Source organism: Gadus chalcogrammus, chromosome 22, assembly GCF_026213295.1.
Source record: "Gadus chalcogrammus isolate NIFS_2021 chromosome 22, NIFS_Gcha_1.0, whole genome shotgun sequence".
Classification (NCBI taxonomy): domain Eukaryota; kingdom Metazoa; phylum Chordata; class Actinopteri; order Gadiformes; family Gadidae; genus Gadus; species Gadus chalcogrammus.
In genome coordinates, this window is record NC_079433.1 from 1,721,970 (window position 1) to 1,741,249 (window position 19,280).

The window sequence follows — 19,280 nt, forward strand, 5'->3', positions numbered from 1 at the left end:
ACTACTGCTGCTGAACATAAAGGTCCTGAGCTAATCATCTCCCAGCACCCCCGGCATAGCTGCAGGCAGCAGCACGGTACAGAGTCTCCTCACTGTCCACCCGACCGCCACAGACAGCGGCCTCTCCTCTGACAACATGGCCGTCTTCACAGCAAACAGAAAGAAGAAACTCCTGGTAAGATCCTCGGGGGTTAGGGTCCACACCCACGGGGCAGGAGTAGTACTGTAGTAGTACTGTAGTAGTTTAACTTTAACCATCACTGTGTTTGTGTGTTTTGTGTGTGTGTGTGTTGTGCGTGCGTGCGTGCATGTGATGTGTGTGTGCGTGTGTGTGTGTAGGCCGTTGTTCTGGCTGTGTCTATTGTCACCATTATCTTAGGCCTTGGTTTGGCTCTGGCACTAAAGATGGAGAACTCTCAAAATGAAGGTAGTACACGCACGCACACACTAACACACACACAAAAACACGCACGCACGGATCCCTAATCCCGCGCTGGCTTCTGATTAGTCGCCTCCGAGGTACAGAAGACCTGGAGCACAAATAAAAACGTGTTTAGGTTCTTCAATTTGAGGATTTCAGATCGTGTGCCATCAGACTTTAGACTATGTGACCGCTGACACATCAGGTGACCTCTGACCCACCGGGTGAGCTCTGACCTATCAGGGGACCTCTGACCCATCGGGTGACCTCTGACCTATCAGGGGACCTCTGACCTATCAGGTGACCTGTGACCTATCAGGGGACCTCTGACCCACCGGGTGACCTCTGACCTATCAGGGGACCTCTGACCTATCAGGGGACCTCTGACCTATCAGGTGACCTGTGACCTATCAGGGGACCTCTGACCCACCGGGTGACCTCTGACCTATCAGGGGACCTCTGAACTATCAGGTGACCTGTGACCTATCAGGGGACCTCTGACCCATCAGGTGACCTCTGACCTATCAGGCGACCTCTGCCCTTGTGTTTCCAGTGGAGCACTGCAGGGGGCGCTGCTACCAGCCCTACGACCCCCTGGGGGCCGGCTGCAGGTGCGACGCCGACTGCACCGCCGCCAACGACTGTTGCTACGACTACCACGATGTCTGTCTGCTACCCGGTGAGACCCCGCCCACCTGCCTGTCTGTCTGTCCGTCCGTCCGTCCGGCTGTCTGTTGCATGTAACCATGATAACCAGGGGGCACGCTGTCACTGGGCGACGGTGGTGGTCACCATGGTAACTTTGTTGCCGTGCCGTAGCCGAGCAGTGGGAGTGCACCCGGCTGAGGTGTGGGGAGACCCGGACGGAGCGGAGCCGCTGCCACTGCTCCGCAGACTGCCTGCAGGCCGGAGACTGCTGCACAAACTACAAACATGTCTGCCAGGGTAAGCAAACTACAAACATGTCTGCCAGGGTAAGCAAACTACAAACATGTCTGCCACGGTAAGCAAACTACAAACATGTCTGCCACGGTAAGCAAACTACAAACATGTCTGCCATGGTAAGCAAACTACAAACATGTCTGCCGCTGTAAGCAAACTACAAACATGTCTGCCATGGTTAGCAAACTACAAACATGTCTGCCATGGAAAGCAACCTACAAACATGTCTGCCACTATAAGACTGCTGCTAAAACTACAAATATGTCTGCCACGGTTAGCAAACTACAAACATGTCTGCCATGGTAAGCAACCTACAAACATGTCTGCCACTATAAGACTGCTGCTAAAACTACAAACATGTCTGCCATGGTACGACTGCTGCTAAAACTACAAACATGTCTGCCACGGTAAGCAAATTACAAACATGTCTGCCACGTCAGCATGAATGCTGGGATCGGCTGTCTGATCTAATTGCAGTCAGTGTGTGACGTAGGAGTGACGTAGGAGTGTGTTTGTGTTGAAGGGGAGACGGCGTGGGTGGAGGACAACTGCCTGAACCTGACGGAGCCTAGCTGCCCCGCAGGGTGAGTAGTGTGTGTGTGCTTGCACAGGGCGTGTATGATGCGTCAGTGCAGTAGTACTGGAGTAGTAGTGCTTGTAGTTAGTGCATGCTGTATGCTGCCCCTGCTTGCTACTCTCTGCTTTCAGCTACTGCCGTCGGCTAGCCCTCTTTGCAGGGGGTGAAAAGAGGAGCCGAGTGCGTAAGTCTCCTCCTGCTGATACACAGCCTCTCTACCGCCAAGACTCCTACAGTGCCTCCTCGTGGCCACACACGGTAACTGGTACCTTGCGGTTCCAGGCTAAACTGGTGGAGATCTCGGAGCAGCAGTGGGCCCCAGTGACACGGTGTGCAGGCCCGCCAGTATGCGGACACGCCCTGGCACCTGTCAACCACTGTCCCAGCTATGGGTAAATAGTGAGCAGATGGGGCTCTGCCATGGTAGGCCACCCATCTAGGAGAAGGTCACTCCGAACAAAAACCACAGGCGTTGCTCGCGCCTGGCTCCGCACCGTATACCACCTGAAGGTGTGCAGCAAGGGCGGACGAAGGCATTAAGCCTGAAACGGCCAGAGTAGGGCTGTGAGGAGTTGCGCCCCACAGTCTTTAATAATGTGCAATGTATAGCTTCCATGGAGACACAAGACATCGATAATCCTATACTTCCAGCGGCGGGAGTCCGCAGGAGCCACGCAGCGGACGGTGGTGCTGGTCCTCCTCCGGGGGGACACTATGACGACTGGACCCCAAACCCTCTCCAACGGGGAGGGAGGGTTCAGTCTGACCACAGCCCAATGTCCAATGCACTCTTGCGCTGTAGAAGGCCACTTATTATGGCAACCTACAACGCAAACACAGTGAGGGAAGAGGCGAGGTTGGAAGAACTAGCGCACTGTGCCGAGGATAGGGGAGTGGAGATCCTGGCAGTCCAGGAGCATAGGAGAGTACACACAGACCAGACAATTAACTATCGCAGAGTGGGGGGACGCACGTTCATCACCTCATCTGCATGGCGTAATGATGCCCAGGCAGCAACGGGTGGCGTGGGACTCATGGTGAGCCCCCGAGCACGAAAGGCCCTCCGTAGGGTGCACCCGCACACCAACAGGATCCTTAGTGCCGATTTCGAGGGTAACCCAGTAACAACGGTCATGAGTGTATACTCTCCCACCAACGTAGCACCGATCGAGGAAGTTGAAAAGTTCTACGATGACCTAAGAACAGCGATCCACCATGTGCCGGCTCACAACTTCCTCATAATCCTGGGGGACTTCAACGCGAGACTCGGACCGGAAGACGCACCGTTCACGTACCACACCAATACCAACCGCAACGGAGAACATCTAGCTGCCCTTCTTACGGAACATGAACTACTGGCCACCAACACCTTGTTCCGTAAGAGAATGGGCAAGAGATGGACATTCCAGGACCGAGCCAGCAGTATGCGACGTCAGCTGGACTACATACTGGTAAGGAGGAAGTGGAGGAAGTCCATCCTAAATGCAGAGTCCTACAGCACGTTCGATTCTGTAGGCTCCGATCACCGTGTGGTCGCCACGAGGCTGCGCCTGAGCCTAAGGGTCCCCAAGAGCGCCCCGAGAGCCCGGCCCGACTGGGAGGCCTTCGCGGGAAGCCCTGAACTCCAGGCCAAATACACAGCGGAGGTGAGAGCCCGCCTACATCTGGCCGAGGAAGGGGAGCCAACGGCCTACGAGCGGTTCCTATCCGCCAACGAAGAGGCAACCAGGAAATGGGTGCCAACAAAGGGGAGACATAGAGCCTCTCCTAGGTCCAAACACCCGGAGGTTGTGCGAGCGCGGACACTGGTGGAAGAGGCACGCAGAAGCTTTGAGAGAGTGGGGACCGCAGAGAGTAGGGAGGAGCTGAACAGCGCCAAACAGCAGCTGTTCAGCACCTACGACAGGATCAAAGGGGAAGAATTGATGGAGAAGGTGAAGAAGGTGGAGGCAGAACATGGCAAACAGAGATACAAGGAGTCATGGAAGGTCATAAACGAGATGAGTGGGCGCAAGAAGACGAGAGAGGGACAGCTAGCAGGCTGCAGCCCAGAGGAGAGAGTGACCTCCTGGTTCACCCACTTCCGGGATCTCCTAGGCACCCACCCAACAGTGGACGGAGCTGAGGAAGAGATACCTGCAGTCCTCACAAACCTCAACATTGACGATGGCCCCTTTACAGCTACGGAGTTTGCCACAGTGAAGTCCACCCTGAAGCAAGGAAAAAGTGCTGGGCCGGACGGTATCCCCCCAGAGGTCCCTAAACACTGCGATCTCGATAACATCATACTGGAGATCTGCAACCAGGCTCTGATAGAAAACATCAAACCCGATATATGGTCCCTCTCTAATATCATCCCGGTGCCCAAGTCTGGAGATCTGGCTAAGCCGGACAATTATCGTGGCATTAGCCTGACCTGTGTCATAGCGAAGATGTACAACCGCATGATACTAAACCGGATTAGGGACGCCATTGACCCACACCTGAGGGACAACCAAAATGGCTTCAGAAAGGGAAGGACCACCGTAGGCCAGATCCTGGCCTTAAGGAGAATCATTGAGGAAGTGAAGAGGAACAATTTGACAGCGGTGCTATGTTTCATTGACTTCAAAAAGCATTTGACTCAATAAACAGAAGCATGATGCTGAAAATCCTTAAAGCTTACGGGGTCCCCCCGAATCTACTCCGGGCCACAGAGGCCATGTACAAGGGCACAAGAGCCAAGGTGGTAACCCCAGATGGCATCAGCGAGGAGTTCGACATTCTGGCAGGGGTGCAGCAGGGGGATACTCTTGCCCCCTTCCTCTTTATCATAGCCCTTGACTACGCGCTCAGGAAAGCCATCAACGGGCGGGAGCAGGAGCTGGGCTTCACAATCACACCAAGGAAGTCTAGAAGAAGCCCTGCTGTAGCCCTGGCAGACCTAGACTACGCAGATGACATCTGCCTGGTGTCTGACCGCGTGGAGCAGGCACAGGAACTCCTGAACAGAGTAGAGGTGGAATGTGCTAAGGTTGGCCTCAGACTGAACATAAAGAAGACTAAGGTAATCACCTATAACATCTGCACAGACCATCTGCCGATTACAACATCAGAAGGCAGCTCTTTGCAAGAGGTCAATGACTTCAAGTACCTGGGTTCCTGGGTAAACTCCACAGAACAAGACCTTAAGGTCAGGAAGGCAATGGCGTGGAGAGCCCTGAATGTTATGTCAAGCGTGTGGCGCTCAAATCTTCCCCGTCGCATAAAGCTGAGCCTATTTCATGCCACTGTGGAGTCCGTCCTCCTGTATGGCTGCGAAAGCTGGACCCTGACGCCCACCCTGCAGAAGTCCTTGGATGGGTGCTACACCAGGATGCTACGAGCAGTGCTGAATGTAGACCAGAATGCCCACATTACCAACAAGGATCTGTACGGGCGGCTGCCGAGGCTCAGCCAGAAGGTAGCATCCAGGAGGATGAAGCTGGCCGGCCACTGCCACAGACATCGGGAGCTCCCGGCCAGCAGGCTGGTCCTGTGGGAACCAACGCGCGGGCATCGATCGCGAGGACGTTCCGCGCTAACGTACGTGGACGTGCTTAAGAAAGATGCGGGAGCTGAAAGTTCTTCGGAGCTGGCCGGGTGTATGGAGAACCGAGAGGATTGGAGACTCCGATGGAAGCTCGTCTGAGGACGACCGAGAGAGAGTGAGGCTGTTTACTCCTTTGGTGTCGTTGTTTACCCATGTGTTTGTTGTTATTTAAGCCTGTGTTTGTGGTTATTTACCTATGTGGCTGATTCTGTTTACCTATGTGTTTGTTAATGTTTACCCATGTGTTTGTTGTTGTTTATTCATGTGTTGTTGTTTACCTATTTGTTTGTTGTTGTTTACTCATGTGTTGTTGTTTACCTATTTGTTTTTTGTTGCTCAGCAATACATGTGTTGTTGTTTAACCATGTGTTTGTTGTTGTTTACCCATGTGTTGGTTGTTGCTCAGCAATACATTTGTTGTTGTTTACTCATGTGTTTGTTGTTGTTTACCCATGTGTTGTTGTTATTTACCCATGTGTTGTTGTTGTTGTTTACTCATGTGTTTGTTGTTGTTTACCCATGTGTTGTTGTCTAGCTTCCAGCGGCCCCCCCTGCTGCTGGTGTCTCTGGACGGACTGCGTGCGGACTACCTCCAGACCTGGGAGGGCCTGCTGCCCGTCCTGTCCAAGCTAGGTCCGCTAACACCTGATACACAACATACATAACATAACACACCGTGTACACTACATACATAACATAACACACCGTGTACACAACATACATAACATAACACACACCGTGTACACAACATACATAACATAACACACACCTGATACACAACATACATAACATAACACACACCGTGTACACAACATACATAACATAACACACACCGTGTACACAACATACATAACATAACACACACCGTGTACACAACATAACATAACACACACCATGTACACAACATACATAACATAACACACACCGTGTACACAACATACATAACATAACACACACCGTGTACACAACATACATAACATAACACACACCGTGTACACAACATAACATAACACACACCGTGTACACAACATACATAACATAACACACACCGTGTAAACAACATACATAACATAACACACACCGTGTACACAACATACATAACATAACACACACCGTGTACACAACATACATAACATGACACACACCGTGTACACAACATACATAACATAACACACACCGTGTACACAACATACATAACATGACACACACCGTGTACACAACATACATAACATAACACACACTGTGTACACAACATACATACTCCATCTGCTCATTATACTTATGCATTATTACACTTATATAACAAGTAATATAACCTATACAATATACATTGTATATATATATGATACATTATCTATATTATAGATAATATATAACACGTATCTCATAAATACGTTATATATTATGTGTAACTGTGTTATAGGTTATGAATAGCATGTTTAAGGTGTTATATATTATCATTATCATGTTATAGGTGTTATATATCAGGTGTCACATGTTATGGGTGTTATATATCAGGTGTCACATGTTATGGGTGTTATATATCAGGTGTCACATGTTATGGGTGTTATATATCAGGTGTAACATGCTATAGATGTTATATATTACATGTTCTCCTGCAGGGCGATGTGGGACCTCAGCTCCATTCATGCAGGCAGCGTTTCCCAGCAAGACCTTTCCTAACCACTACACCATCGCCACGGTAACGCTCACAGTGTTGCGATGCGGTGTCTGTTCAAACTCTCACTAACAATAACACTGATGTTCATAATGAGGGAGTGATGACGTCTGTCTGTATCTCTCAGGGTCTGTGGGGTTTGAGACCTGTCTGTCTCTCGGTGATGTAGACCTGTCTGTCTCTCAGTGATGTAGACCTGTATGTCTCTCAGCGATGTAGACCTGTCTGTCTGTCAGCGATGTAGACCTGTCTGTCTCTCAGCGATGTAGACCTGTCTGTCTCTCGGTGATGTAGACCTGTCTGTCTCTCGGTGATGTAGACCTGTCTGTCTCTCAGTGATGTAGACCTGTCTGTCTCTCAGTGATGTAGACCCGTCTGTCTCTCAGTGATGTTGACCTGTCCGTCTCTCAGTGATGTAGACCTGTCTGTCTCTCAGTGATGTAGACCCGTCTGTCTCTCAGTGATGTAGACCTGTCTGTCTCTCAGTTATGTAGACCTGTCTGTCTCTCAGTGATGTAGACCTGTCTGTCTCTAAGTGATGTAGACCTGTCTGTCTCTCAGTGATGTAGACCTGTCTGTCTCTCTCAGGGTCTGTGGGGTTTGAGACCTGTCTGTCTCTCAGTGCTAAGACCTGTCTGTCTCTCAGTGCTAAGACCTGTCTGTCTCTCAGTGCTAAGACCTGTCTGTCTGTCAGTGCTAAGACCTGTCTGTCTGTCAGTGATGTAGACCTGTCTGTCTCTCAGTGATGTAGACCTGTCTGTCTCTCTCAGGGTCTGTGGGGTTTGAGACCTGTCTGTCTCTCAGTGCTAAGACCTGTCTGTCTCTCAGTGCTAAGACCTGTCTGTCTCTCAGTGCTAAGACCTGTCTGTCTCTCAGTGCTAAGACCTGTCTGTCTCTCAGTGCTAAGACCTGTCTGTCTCTCAGTGCTAAGACCTATCTGTCTGTCAGTGATGTAGACCTGTCTGTCTCTCTCAGGGCCTGTACCCAGAGTCCAACGGGCTGATAGACAACGTGATGTTCGACCCGGTGTTCAACGCGTCCTTCAGTCTGTCCAACGAAGAGAAAGACAACCCAGCCTGGTACCTGGGGCAGCCGGTAGGACTACACACACACACACACACACACACACACACACACACACACACACACACACACACACACACACACACACACACACACACACACACACACACACACACACACACACACACACACACAGACACACACACACACACACACACACGCACAGACACGCACACACACACACACACACACCTACACACACTCAGTCATAAAGACACACACAAACACACACACACACACATCTACACACAAACAGTCATAAAGACACACACGCACACACACACACACACATCTACACACACTCAGTCATAAAGACACACACACACACACACACACACACACACACACACATCTACACACAAACAGTCATAAAGACACACACACACACACACACACAGAAACATTCATAAAGAAAACACACACACGCACACACACACATACACACTCAGTCATAAAGACACACACACACACACACACACACACACACACACACACACACACACACACACACACACACACACACACACACTCAGTCATAAAGACACACACACACACACCCTGACGCAGCCCTGGGTCCAGATCTGGCACACGGCGAGGTACCAGGGCCTGCGGTCCGGGACCTTCTTCTGGCCCGGCTCCGACGTCCGGGTCAACGGGAGCTACCCAGACCTGTACCGGCCCTACGACGGGTGAGGACCAGTGCTCCCAGTAAAGGGTCACCAGTACAGAGTTACCAAACTAACAGTACAGGGTCACCAGTACCAGTACAGGGTCACCAGTACAGTGTTACCAAACTAACAGTACAGGGTCACCAGTACCAGTACAGGGTCACCAGTACAGTGTTACCAGTACAGGGTCACCAGTACAGTGTCACCAGTACAGGGTCACCAGTAAAGAGTTACCAGAACTAACAGTACAGTGTCACCAGTACCAGTACAGGGTCACCAGTACAGGGTTACCAGTACAGAGCTACCAGTACAGGGTTACCAAACTAACAGTACAGTGTCACCAGTACCAGTACAGGGTTACCAGTACAGAGCTACCAGTACAGGGTTACCAAACTAACAGTACAGTGTCACCAGTACCAGTACAGGGTTACCAGTACAGAGCTACCAGTACAGGGTTACCAAACTAACAGTACAGTGTCACCAGTACCAGTACAGGGTTACCAGTACAGTGTTACCAGAACTAACAGTACAGTGTCACCAGTACCAGTACAGGGTTACCAGTACCGTGTTACCAGAACTAACAGTACAGTGTCACCAGTACAGTGTCACCAGTACAGTGGTACCAGTACAGTGTTACCAGTAGTTTTACCAGTACAGTGGTACCAGTACAGTGCACCAGCACTGTACAGCTCACATCAGTTGAACTGCTTTATTCCTGTTCTAGGAAAGTGCCGTTTGAGGAGAGAGTTTTCACCGTTCTCAAGTGGCTGCAGCTTCCAGTGGAAGAGAGGTACGAATAGAGCTCTGATCGGACACGGAGAATAGAGCTCTAAACCTTAATGAGAATAAAGCTCTGATCCTTAATGGGAATAGAGCTCTAATCCTTAATGAGAATAGAGCTCTAATCCTTAATGAGAATAGAGCTCTAATCCTTAATGAGAATAGAGCTCCAATCCCTTGTGGAGAATAGAGCTCTGATCCTAAATGAGAATAGAGCTCTAATCCCTTGGGGAGAATAGAGCTCTAATCCTTAATGAGAATATAGATCTAATCATTAATGAGAGTAGAGCCCTAATCATTAATGAGAATAAAGCTCTAATCCCTTATGGAGAGCTCTCACCCTTAATGAGAACAGAGCTCCAATCCCTTGTGGAGAATAGAGCTCTGATCCTAAATGAGAATAGAGCTCTAATCCCTTGTGGAGAATAGAGCTCTGATCCTTAATGAGAATAGAGCTCTAATCATTAATGAGAATAAAGCTCTAATCCCTTATGGAGAGCTCTCACCCTTAATGAAAATAGAGCTCTAATCCGTCGTGGAGATTAGAGCTCTCATCCCTTTATAGGGGGTGGAGCACTCAACCCCGTGTGTTTGCGTCTGCAGGCCAGATTTCTTTACTCTCTATCTGGAGGAACCAGATAAATCTGGGCACAAGTTTGGTACAGTTAGTGGACAGGTAAGACACACACACACACATACATACCTGTCCCCCTCATGGATGACCACTGACCTTGAGACGAATGTTCACCTGTGCAATTCCACGAGGGGTCATGTGATCACATGTCCCCTGGAACAGATAGTCAACTTCTGCAGCAAAATGTGTGGGAAGACATAACAATAATTTGTGTGTGCGTGCGTGGGTCCATGCATTTGTGTGTGTGTGTGTCTTTGTGTGTTTGTGTGTATATGTGTGTTTGTGTTTGTGTTTGTGTGCGTGTGTGTGTACATGTGTGTGTGTAGCTGAGTGAGTCTTTGCGGGGAGTGGATGACGTCATGGGTCAGCTGATGAACGGCCTGAAGCAGCTCAACCTCCACCGCTGCCTCAACATCATCGTCGTCGCCGACCACGGTAACACTTCCTGTTCATTACCATCACAGCGTGGCATAGCTGTAGCACAGCATCCCTGTAGCGAAGCATCGCTAAATGGCTTTGTTAGCATGTAACAGTCATCGACATTGCTCACATGTCGCTTAGCATCGCTAGCCAACATTTAGCATCACTAGCATGGTAGCGTAGCATTGCTAACATGGGGCGTAGCACTTCAAGCAGCATAGTTGATACCAGCAGTAGTACCTGAGTCCTATTAATAGTACTTTCGTAGCATACCGTGTAGTATTACACTGTGTAGTAGTACTGCAGCAGTGCTGTAGACCTGCCCCCTGTTCCCCAGGCATGGAGGACACCAGCTGTGAGAGGAAGGAGGTTCTCCAGGACCTGGTGGACACCGAGGACCTCTGGGTGACGGACGGACCGGTGGGACGCATCCGGGCCCGCAGCGCTGGCACCGTCTGTGAGTCCCGGCCTCGCCTCGACCGTCTGTCTCCCCTCACATGTAGCGGTAGCCTGGCCAGACCAAGACCAAGCTCGAGCTTGTTCTGGGGAAGCTGCTGTCATTTCCTTCATCAGCACAAGAGGCTTGATCAACGGGTCTAGTTCAACTGATTCTGTACGCGATTGGCTGCTTGCCGTCGCTTCCCTGTCGTCATTGTGTTAAACCAGCCAATAGCAAGGGGATATAATAACAGGGGGAAAAGCCAGCTTGGTGATTGGCTCCCGCAAAAACGTATCTAACCCATGGACTGGGAAGCCTCCTTTTGAGCAACCCATGGTTTGTGAAATTTCCATTTAATTTGGAAATCAATGTCCCAGAGTCTGAAGGAAGAATGGAGTGGCACAAATCCAAGTTGCTTGAAGTCCAGTGTGAAGTTTCCACAGTCAGGAATTTGGGGAGTCATTTCACCTGCTGGTGTTGGTCCACTGTGTTTTATCAAGTCCAAGGTCAACGCAGCAGTCTACCAGGACATTTTAGAGCATTTTACGCTTCCTTCAGCTGACAAGCTTTATGGAGATGCTGATTTAATTTTCCAGCAGGCCTTGGCACCTGCCCACTCTGCCAAAAAGTACCAATACATTGTTTAATGACCATGGGATTACTCCGCTTGATTGGCCAGCAAACTCGCCTGATCTGGATTCAATAGAAAAGGGATGGGGTATTTTTAAGAGGAAGACGAGAAACGTGACCCAACAACGCAGACGAGCTGAAGGCCGCTGACGAAGAAACCTGGACGTCCATAACAACTCAGCAGGGCCACAGGCTGATCGACTCCATGCCACTCCGCATTGATGCAGTAATCCATGCAAAGGGAGCCCCAACCAAGTATTGAGCGGGAGACAAGAACATTCTTTTCAGAAGGCCGATATTTTCCAACTAGAAATATAAATTCTTTACTGGTCTTATGTAAGATTCTAATTTTCTGAGATACGGAATTTGGGGTTTTAATGAGCTGTAAGGAATTATCATCAAGATTAATACACATTAAGGCTTAAAATATTTCACTTTGTGGATGTAGGAGGATGTAGGAGTTTCACTTTTTTAATTTAATTATTGAAAACGTTTGACTAACACTGACATGGGCCCTGCTGTGTTTCAGTGGACGCTGCCGCCCTGGTGGCCAACATCAGTGTAAGTCTTTCCTGATTCTCTCACTTTGTGCAAACATGTCTTTTAAAAAATAAGTCTAACGTAGAATAAACATATTATTAGTTTAAGGCATGTCTGCCTTTTTCCAAACACTCCAAACACAGTATTTCATTAACAACCAGTAGATAGAATGTATGCATGAAGTTCCTCTAATCACTGGTACCACTCATCGCTGGCTTCTCCTGGGCCTCCTGGTCCTTCTATGGTCCTCCTGGTTCTCTAAGGATCTCCTATGGTCCTTTAGGTTCTCTACGGTTCTTCTATGGTTATTTTCTGGTGCTTCTTCTGGTGGTTCCTCTATGGTTATCTTCTGGTTCTTCTGGTGGTTCCTCTGTGTTTATCTTCTGGTTCTTCTGGTGGTTCCTCTATGGTTATCTTCTGGTTCTTCTGGTGGTTCCTCTATGGTTATCTTCTGGTTCTTCTGGTGGTTCCTCTATTGTTATCATCTGGTTCTTCTGATCGTTCCTCTGTGGTTATCTTCTGGTTCTTCTGGTGGTTCCTCTATGGTTATCTTCTGGTTCTTCTGGTGGTTCCTCTATGGTTATCTTCTGGTTCTTTTGATGGTTCCTTTATGGTTATCTTCTGGTTCTTCTGGTGGTTCCTCTGTGGTTATCTTCTGGTTCTTCTGATGGTTCCTCTGTGGTTATCTTCTGGTTCTCCTGGTGGTTCCTCTATGGTTATCTTCTGGTTCTTCTGGTGGTTCCTCTATGGTTATCTTCTGGTTCTTTTGATGGTTCCTTTATGGTTATCTTCTGTTTCTCCTGGTGGTTCCTTGATGGTTATCTTCTGGTTCTTCTGGTGGTTCCTCTATGGTTATCTTCTGGTTCTTTTGATGGTTCCTTTATGGTTATCTTCTGTTTCTCCTGATGGTTCCTTTATGGTTATCTTCTGGTGGTTCCTTTATGGTTATCTTCTGGTTCTTCTGGTGGTTCCTGTATGGTTATCTTCTGGTTCTTCTGGTGGTTCCTTGATGGTTATCTTCTGGTTCTTCTGGTGGTTCCTCTATTGTTATCATCTGGTTCTTCTGGTGGTTCCTCTATGGTTATCTTCTGGTTCTTCTGGTGGTTCCAGTGTAGGAAGCCGCAGCAGAAGATCACTCCGTACCTGAAGCCTCACCTCCCCAAGCGCTTCCACTACGCCAACAGCCGCCGCATCGAAGACGTCAACGTCCTCGTCACGCCCCGGTGGCTGTTAGAGAGGTGAGGGGACCGACAGGTGAGGGGACCGACAGGTGAGGGGGCCGACAGGTGAGAAGACTGACAGGTGACTGACAGGTGAGATGACGGACAGGTGACTGACAGGTGAGATGACGGACAGGTGAGATGACTGACAGGTGAGAAGACTGACAGGTGAGATGACTGACAGGGGAGAGGACTGACAGGTGAGATGACTGACAGGTGAGAAGACTGACAGGTGAGATGACTGACAGGTGACGAACAGTTGGCTGACAGGTGAGATGACTGACAGGTGAGGGGACCGACAGGTGAGATGACTGACAGGTGAGAAGACTGACAGGTGACTGACAGGTGAGATGACGGACAGGTGAGATGACTGACAGGTGACGGACAGTTGGCTGACAGGTGAGATGACGGACAGGGGACTGACATGTGAGATGTCAGTCCTCACCTCCTAACTCCACCTTGTGTTGGTGTAAAGATGCTCCATCACCTCCTAACTCCACCTTGTGTTGGTGTAAAGATGCTCCATCACCTCCTAACTCCACCTTGTGTTGGTGTAAAGATGCTCCATCACCTCCTAACTCCACCTTGTGTTGGTGTAAAGATGCTCCATCACCTCCTAACTCCACCTTGTGTTGGTGTAAAGATGCTCCATCACCTCCTAACTCCTCCTTGTGTTGGTGTAAAGATGCTCCATCACCTCCTAACTCCACCTTGTGTTGGTGTAAAGATGCTCCATCACCTCCTAACTCCACCTTGTGTTGGTGTAAAGATGCTCCATCACCTCCTAACTCCACCTTGTGTTGGTGTAAAGATGCTCCATCACCTCCTAACTCCACCTTGTGTTGGTGTAAAGATGCTCCATCACCTCCTAACTCCACCTTGTGTTGGTGTAAAGATGCTCCATCACCTCCTAACTCCACCTTGTGTTGGTGTAAAGATGCTCCATCACCTCCTAACTCCACCTTGTGTTGGTGTAAAGATGCTCCATCACCTCCTAACTCCACCTTGTGTTGGTGTAAAGATGCTCCATCACCTCCTAACTCCACCTTGTGTTGGTGTAAAGATGCTCCATCACCTCCTAACTCCACCTTGTGTTGGTGTAAAGATGCTCCATCACCTCCTAACTCCACCTTGTGTTGGTGCAGGACCCGCGGCTCGCTGGCCTTCTGCTCGGGGGGGGCGCACGGCTACGACAACGATGTGGAGAGCATGCACGTGAGGAAGATGTCTTTACTGTCCTTACATACGTTGATGTGTACGTTAGTCATGAGGCATTGGCTGTGATGGCAATGTGTTGAAGGCCATGTTTCTGGTACATGCGATGATGGGACAGAGATGTTAATGTGTTGAAGGCCATGTTCCTGTTAGATGTTCTGAGGTGTTTATGTGTTGTAGGCCATGTTCCTGAGCCATGGTCCAGCGTTCCAGCAGCAGACAGTTGTCCAGCCCTTCTCGAACGTTGAGCTCTACAACCTCATGTGTGGTACGCTGCACTCATCCTCCTATTGCTCTGATCAGTAGAGGTCATCGATCAAATGCTAGACTGATCAGAACGCTATTAGAATCATTACCAAACCAATAAGAAGAATAAGATGAAGCTTATGTTGCAAACCTGAAGAGGACATTTCTCAGAATGAGGAACATACACAAGGAGTGAAACCACGTGTTGACGATCCTTCAAAGGCTTAACACAAGAGGGAACACAACAGGAACAAGAGCTGGGTTTCAGATAACAAGGGAGGGAGAATCACCCAAAGATCCTCAAAATCAGAGGGAAGCTTTACCACCGAGACGCGGCAACGTTCTCTATGCTAGCGCCCCATGAGTCCACCTAATCTGTGGGTCTCCTTTGCTGGTCACCAGATCTGCTGCAGATCTCCCCGAGCGCGAACAACGGCACCCACGGGAGTCTGAACCACCTGCTGAGGGAGCCCTTCCACCAGCCCTCCCCCCCCGCCGAGCGGAGCCCGCCCTCCCGCTGCCCCCTCCTCACGCTGGAGCCCGGCGACACCCTTGGGTGCTCCTGCCCCGCCATCGTACGTGTCGCCGTGACAACGTTAGCTGTACAGTATCAGAGGAGGAGGAGATTGGATTCATAAAGATAAACTTGTTGTATAATAACACTAACAATAATAGTGAAATTAATAATTATTAACATTCATACTACTACTGTTCTTCTGCAGAGCGGGAATGTCATTCAACTGAACCGTCGTCTCAATCTGACAACAGCAGAAGGTACGCAACATACTGTACCTGAGTAGCTGAAGCTGGATCTGTACCTGAACATGTGTCCCTGTTTTACTTACCTGTAGCTGTACCTGTGTACATGTACCTGTAGCTTTAGCTGTACCTGTATCTGTACCTGCAGCTGTACCCGTGTACCTGTAGCTGTACCTGTACCCATGTACCTGTAGCTGTACCCATGTACCTGTAGCTGTACCCGTGTACCTGTAGCTGTACCCGTGTACCTGTAGCTGTACCCGTGTACCTGTAGCTGTACCTGTACCCATGTACCTGTGGCTGTACCCATGTACCTGTACCCGTGTACCTGTACCTGTACCCGTGTACCTGTAGCTGTACCCGTGTACCTGTACCCGTGTACCTGTACCCGTGACCTGTACCCGTGTACCTGTACCCGTGTACCTGTACCTGTACCCGTGTACCTGTACCTGTAGCTGTACCTGTAGCTGTAGCTGTACCCATGTCCCTGTAGCTGTACCTGTACCTGTAGCTGTACCTGTAGCTTTACCTGCAGCTGTACCTGCAGCTGTAGCTGTAGCTGTACCTGTAGCTGTACCTGTAGCTTTACTTGTAGCTTTACCTGTAGCTTTACCTGTAGCTGTACCTGTACCTGTAGCTGTAGCTGTACCTGTACCTGTAGCTGTACCTTTAGCTGCACCTGTACCTGTAGCTTTACCTGTGTGTTCCAGTGGGGGCGACCATGGAGACTCATGCGTTCCTGGGTCTCCCCGTGGTTCTGCAGCAGGGAGTGTCGTACTGCCTCCTCCCGCAGCAGGGCTTCGTCAGCGGGTACGGCCAGGACATCTCCATGCCCCTGTGGAGCTCCTTCAGCCTGGAGGCCCCGGTCAGCACACACACACTCAACACCCCCCCCACTAAACACACACACCAGGCACACCACTAACACACACTACCCACTAACACACACCCCAGACAACCCACTAACACACACTACCCACTAACACACACACCGGACTCACCACTTAACACACACCCCAGACAACCCACTAACACACACACCGGACTCACCACTTAACACACACACCAGACACACCACTAACACACATACCGAACTCACCACTAACACACACACTACCCACTAACACACACACCGGACTCACCACTTAACACACAACCCACTAACACACATACCCCACTAACACACACAACCCACTAACACACACACCCCACAAAACACACACACACCCCACTAAATACACACCCCAGTTCCACATAACTGAATGAGCGCACACTTGATACAAACGCCTCACAGCTGATCAGACACACACACACAACCCCTGACATCAGAAACACACCGTGTGTAGATTGATGTGTGTATGTCCCCTTCAGGCGGACCTGGACCCGTTGCCGGCGGTAACCGACTCCTGTCTCCGGGCAGATGTGCGGCTTCCTCCGTCTAAGAGTCCCAGATGTGACCATGACCACATCGCCGCTGGCAGCAACATCAGCTACGCCTTCCTCTATCCCCCAGGTACAGTCCCCTCTATACTACTGTATATCTATACCATAACTACCTCTATACTACTGTATATCTATACCATAACTACCTCTATACTACTGTATATCTATACCATAACTACCTCTATACTACTGTATATCTATACCATAACTACCTCTATACTACTGTATATCTATACCATAACTACCTCTATACTACTGTATATCTATACCATAACTACCTCTATACTACTGTATATCTATACCATAACTACCTCTATACTACTGTATATCTATACCATAACTACCTCTATACTACTGTATATCTATACCATAACTACCTCTATACTACTGTATATCTATACCATAACTACCTCTATACTACTGTATATCTATACCATAACTACCTCTATACTACTGTATATCTATACCATAACTACCTCTATACTACTGTATATCTATACCATAACTACCTCTATACTACTGTATATCTATACCATATCTACCTCTGTACTACTGTATATCTATACCATAACTACCTCTATACTACTGTATATCTATACCAGAACTACCTCTATACTACTGTATATCTATACCATAACTACCTCTATACTACTGTATATCTATACCATAACTACCTCTATACTACTGTATATCTATACCATAACTACCTCTATACTACTGTGTATCTATACCATAACTACCTCTATACTACTGTATATCTATACCATAACTACCTCTATACTACTGTATATCTATACCATAACTACCTCTATACTACTGTATATCTATACCATAACTACCTCTATACTACTGTATATCTATACCATAACTACCTCTATACTACTGTATATCTATACCATAACTACCTCTATACTACTGTATATCTATACCATATCTACCTCTATACTACTGTATATCTATACCATAACTACCTCTATACTACTGTATATCTATACCATAACTACCTCTATACTACTGTATATCTATACCATAACTACCTCTATACTACTGTATATCTATACCATAACTACCTCTATACTACTGTATATCTATACCATAACTACCTCTATACTACTGTATATCTATACCATAACTACCTCTATACTACTGTATATCTATACCATATCTACACGTCTATCATCTATACATCGGTCATCTATACATCGGTCATCTATACATCGGTCATCTATACATCTATACATCTATTATCTACACATCTATTATCTACACATCTATTATCTACACATCTATCATCTATACATCGGTCATCTATACATCTGTACATCTATTATCTATACATCTATTATCTATACATCTATTATCTATACATCTATTATCTACACATCTATTATCTACACATCTATTATCTATACATCGGTCATCTATACATCTGTACATCTGTTATCTATACATCTATCATTTATACATCGGTCATCTATACATCTGTACATCTATTATCTACACATCTACAATCCATTCATCTATACTACATTCATCTATTATCTACACATCTATTATCTATACATCTGTTATCTACACATCTATTATCTACACATCTATAATCCATTAATCTATACTCCATTCATCTATTATCTATACATCTTTTGACTACATATCTATAATCTATACATATATTTAAGCAATAGATCACGCCAGGCTGTGGTATGTGCTCATTATACCACTGTTAAGGGGCGTTGTCCGGCCCCGACGCGCAGCGGAGGGCCGGCGACCCCCTTCACAGTGGTATAATGAGCACATGCCACTGACTGAAGTGATCTATTGCTTTTATACGGCGAAACGAAAGTCATAGACACACTACATTTAAAAAGAAACCAAGAAAGTCAAAGTAGCCGTTTTATTAAAGAATACAAAAAAGTAGTCCCTCCTGGCTGCCGCTATGCATCGACGGTCGCTATGCAACACACTTTAGCGTCCCTCCGAGAGAAGGCTCCGATAGAGCGGTTCGCCGGCAATT

At 48.1% G+C, this 19,280-nt stretch overlaps 1 protein-coding gene across 1 annotated transcript in view; it reads left to right on the forward strand.

Annotated features, from left to right (window-relative positions):
• LOC130375586 (ectonucleotide pyrophosphatase/phosphodiesterase family member 3) overlaps positions 1-19,280 on the forward strand; it is a 21,563-nt gene continuing 2,283 nt past the window's right edge. The window contains exons 1-21 of the mRNA XM_056582603.1: positions 1-175; positions 340-436; positions 975-1,100; positions 1,241-1,366; positions 1,887-1,947; positions 6,047-6,144; positions 7,134-7,213; positions 8,165-8,284; positions 8,852-8,961; positions 9,665-9,730; positions 10,324-10,396; positions 10,681-10,789; positions 11,112-11,231; positions 12,373-12,404; positions 13,494-13,621; positions 14,749-14,818; positions 14,999-15,086; positions 15,467-15,639; positions 15,787-15,838; positions 16,534-16,688; positions 17,195-17,336. Coding sequence (XP_056438578.1) covers positions 137-175; positions 340-436; positions 975-1,100; positions 1,241-1,366; positions 1,887-1,947; positions 6,047-6,144; positions 7,134-7,213; positions 8,165-8,284; positions 8,852-8,961; positions 9,665-9,730; positions 10,324-10,396; positions 10,681-10,789; positions 11,112-11,231; positions 12,373-12,404; positions 13,494-13,621; positions 14,749-14,818; positions 14,999-15,086; positions 15,467-15,639; positions 15,787-15,838; positions 16,534-16,688; positions 17,195-17,336 — 2,065 coding nt within the window. The 5' untranslated portion in view covers positions 1-136. The remainder of the gene's footprint in view (positions 176-339; positions 437-974; positions 1,101-1,240; positions 1,367-1,886; positions 1,948-6,046; positions 6,145-7,133; positions 7,214-8,164; positions 8,285-8,851; positions 8,962-9,664; positions 9,731-10,323; positions 10,397-10,680; positions 10,790-11,111; positions 11,232-12,372; positions 12,405-13,493; positions 13,622-14,748; positions 14,819-14,998; positions 15,087-15,466; positions 15,640-15,786; positions 15,839-16,533; positions 16,689-17,194; positions 17,337-19,280) is intronic.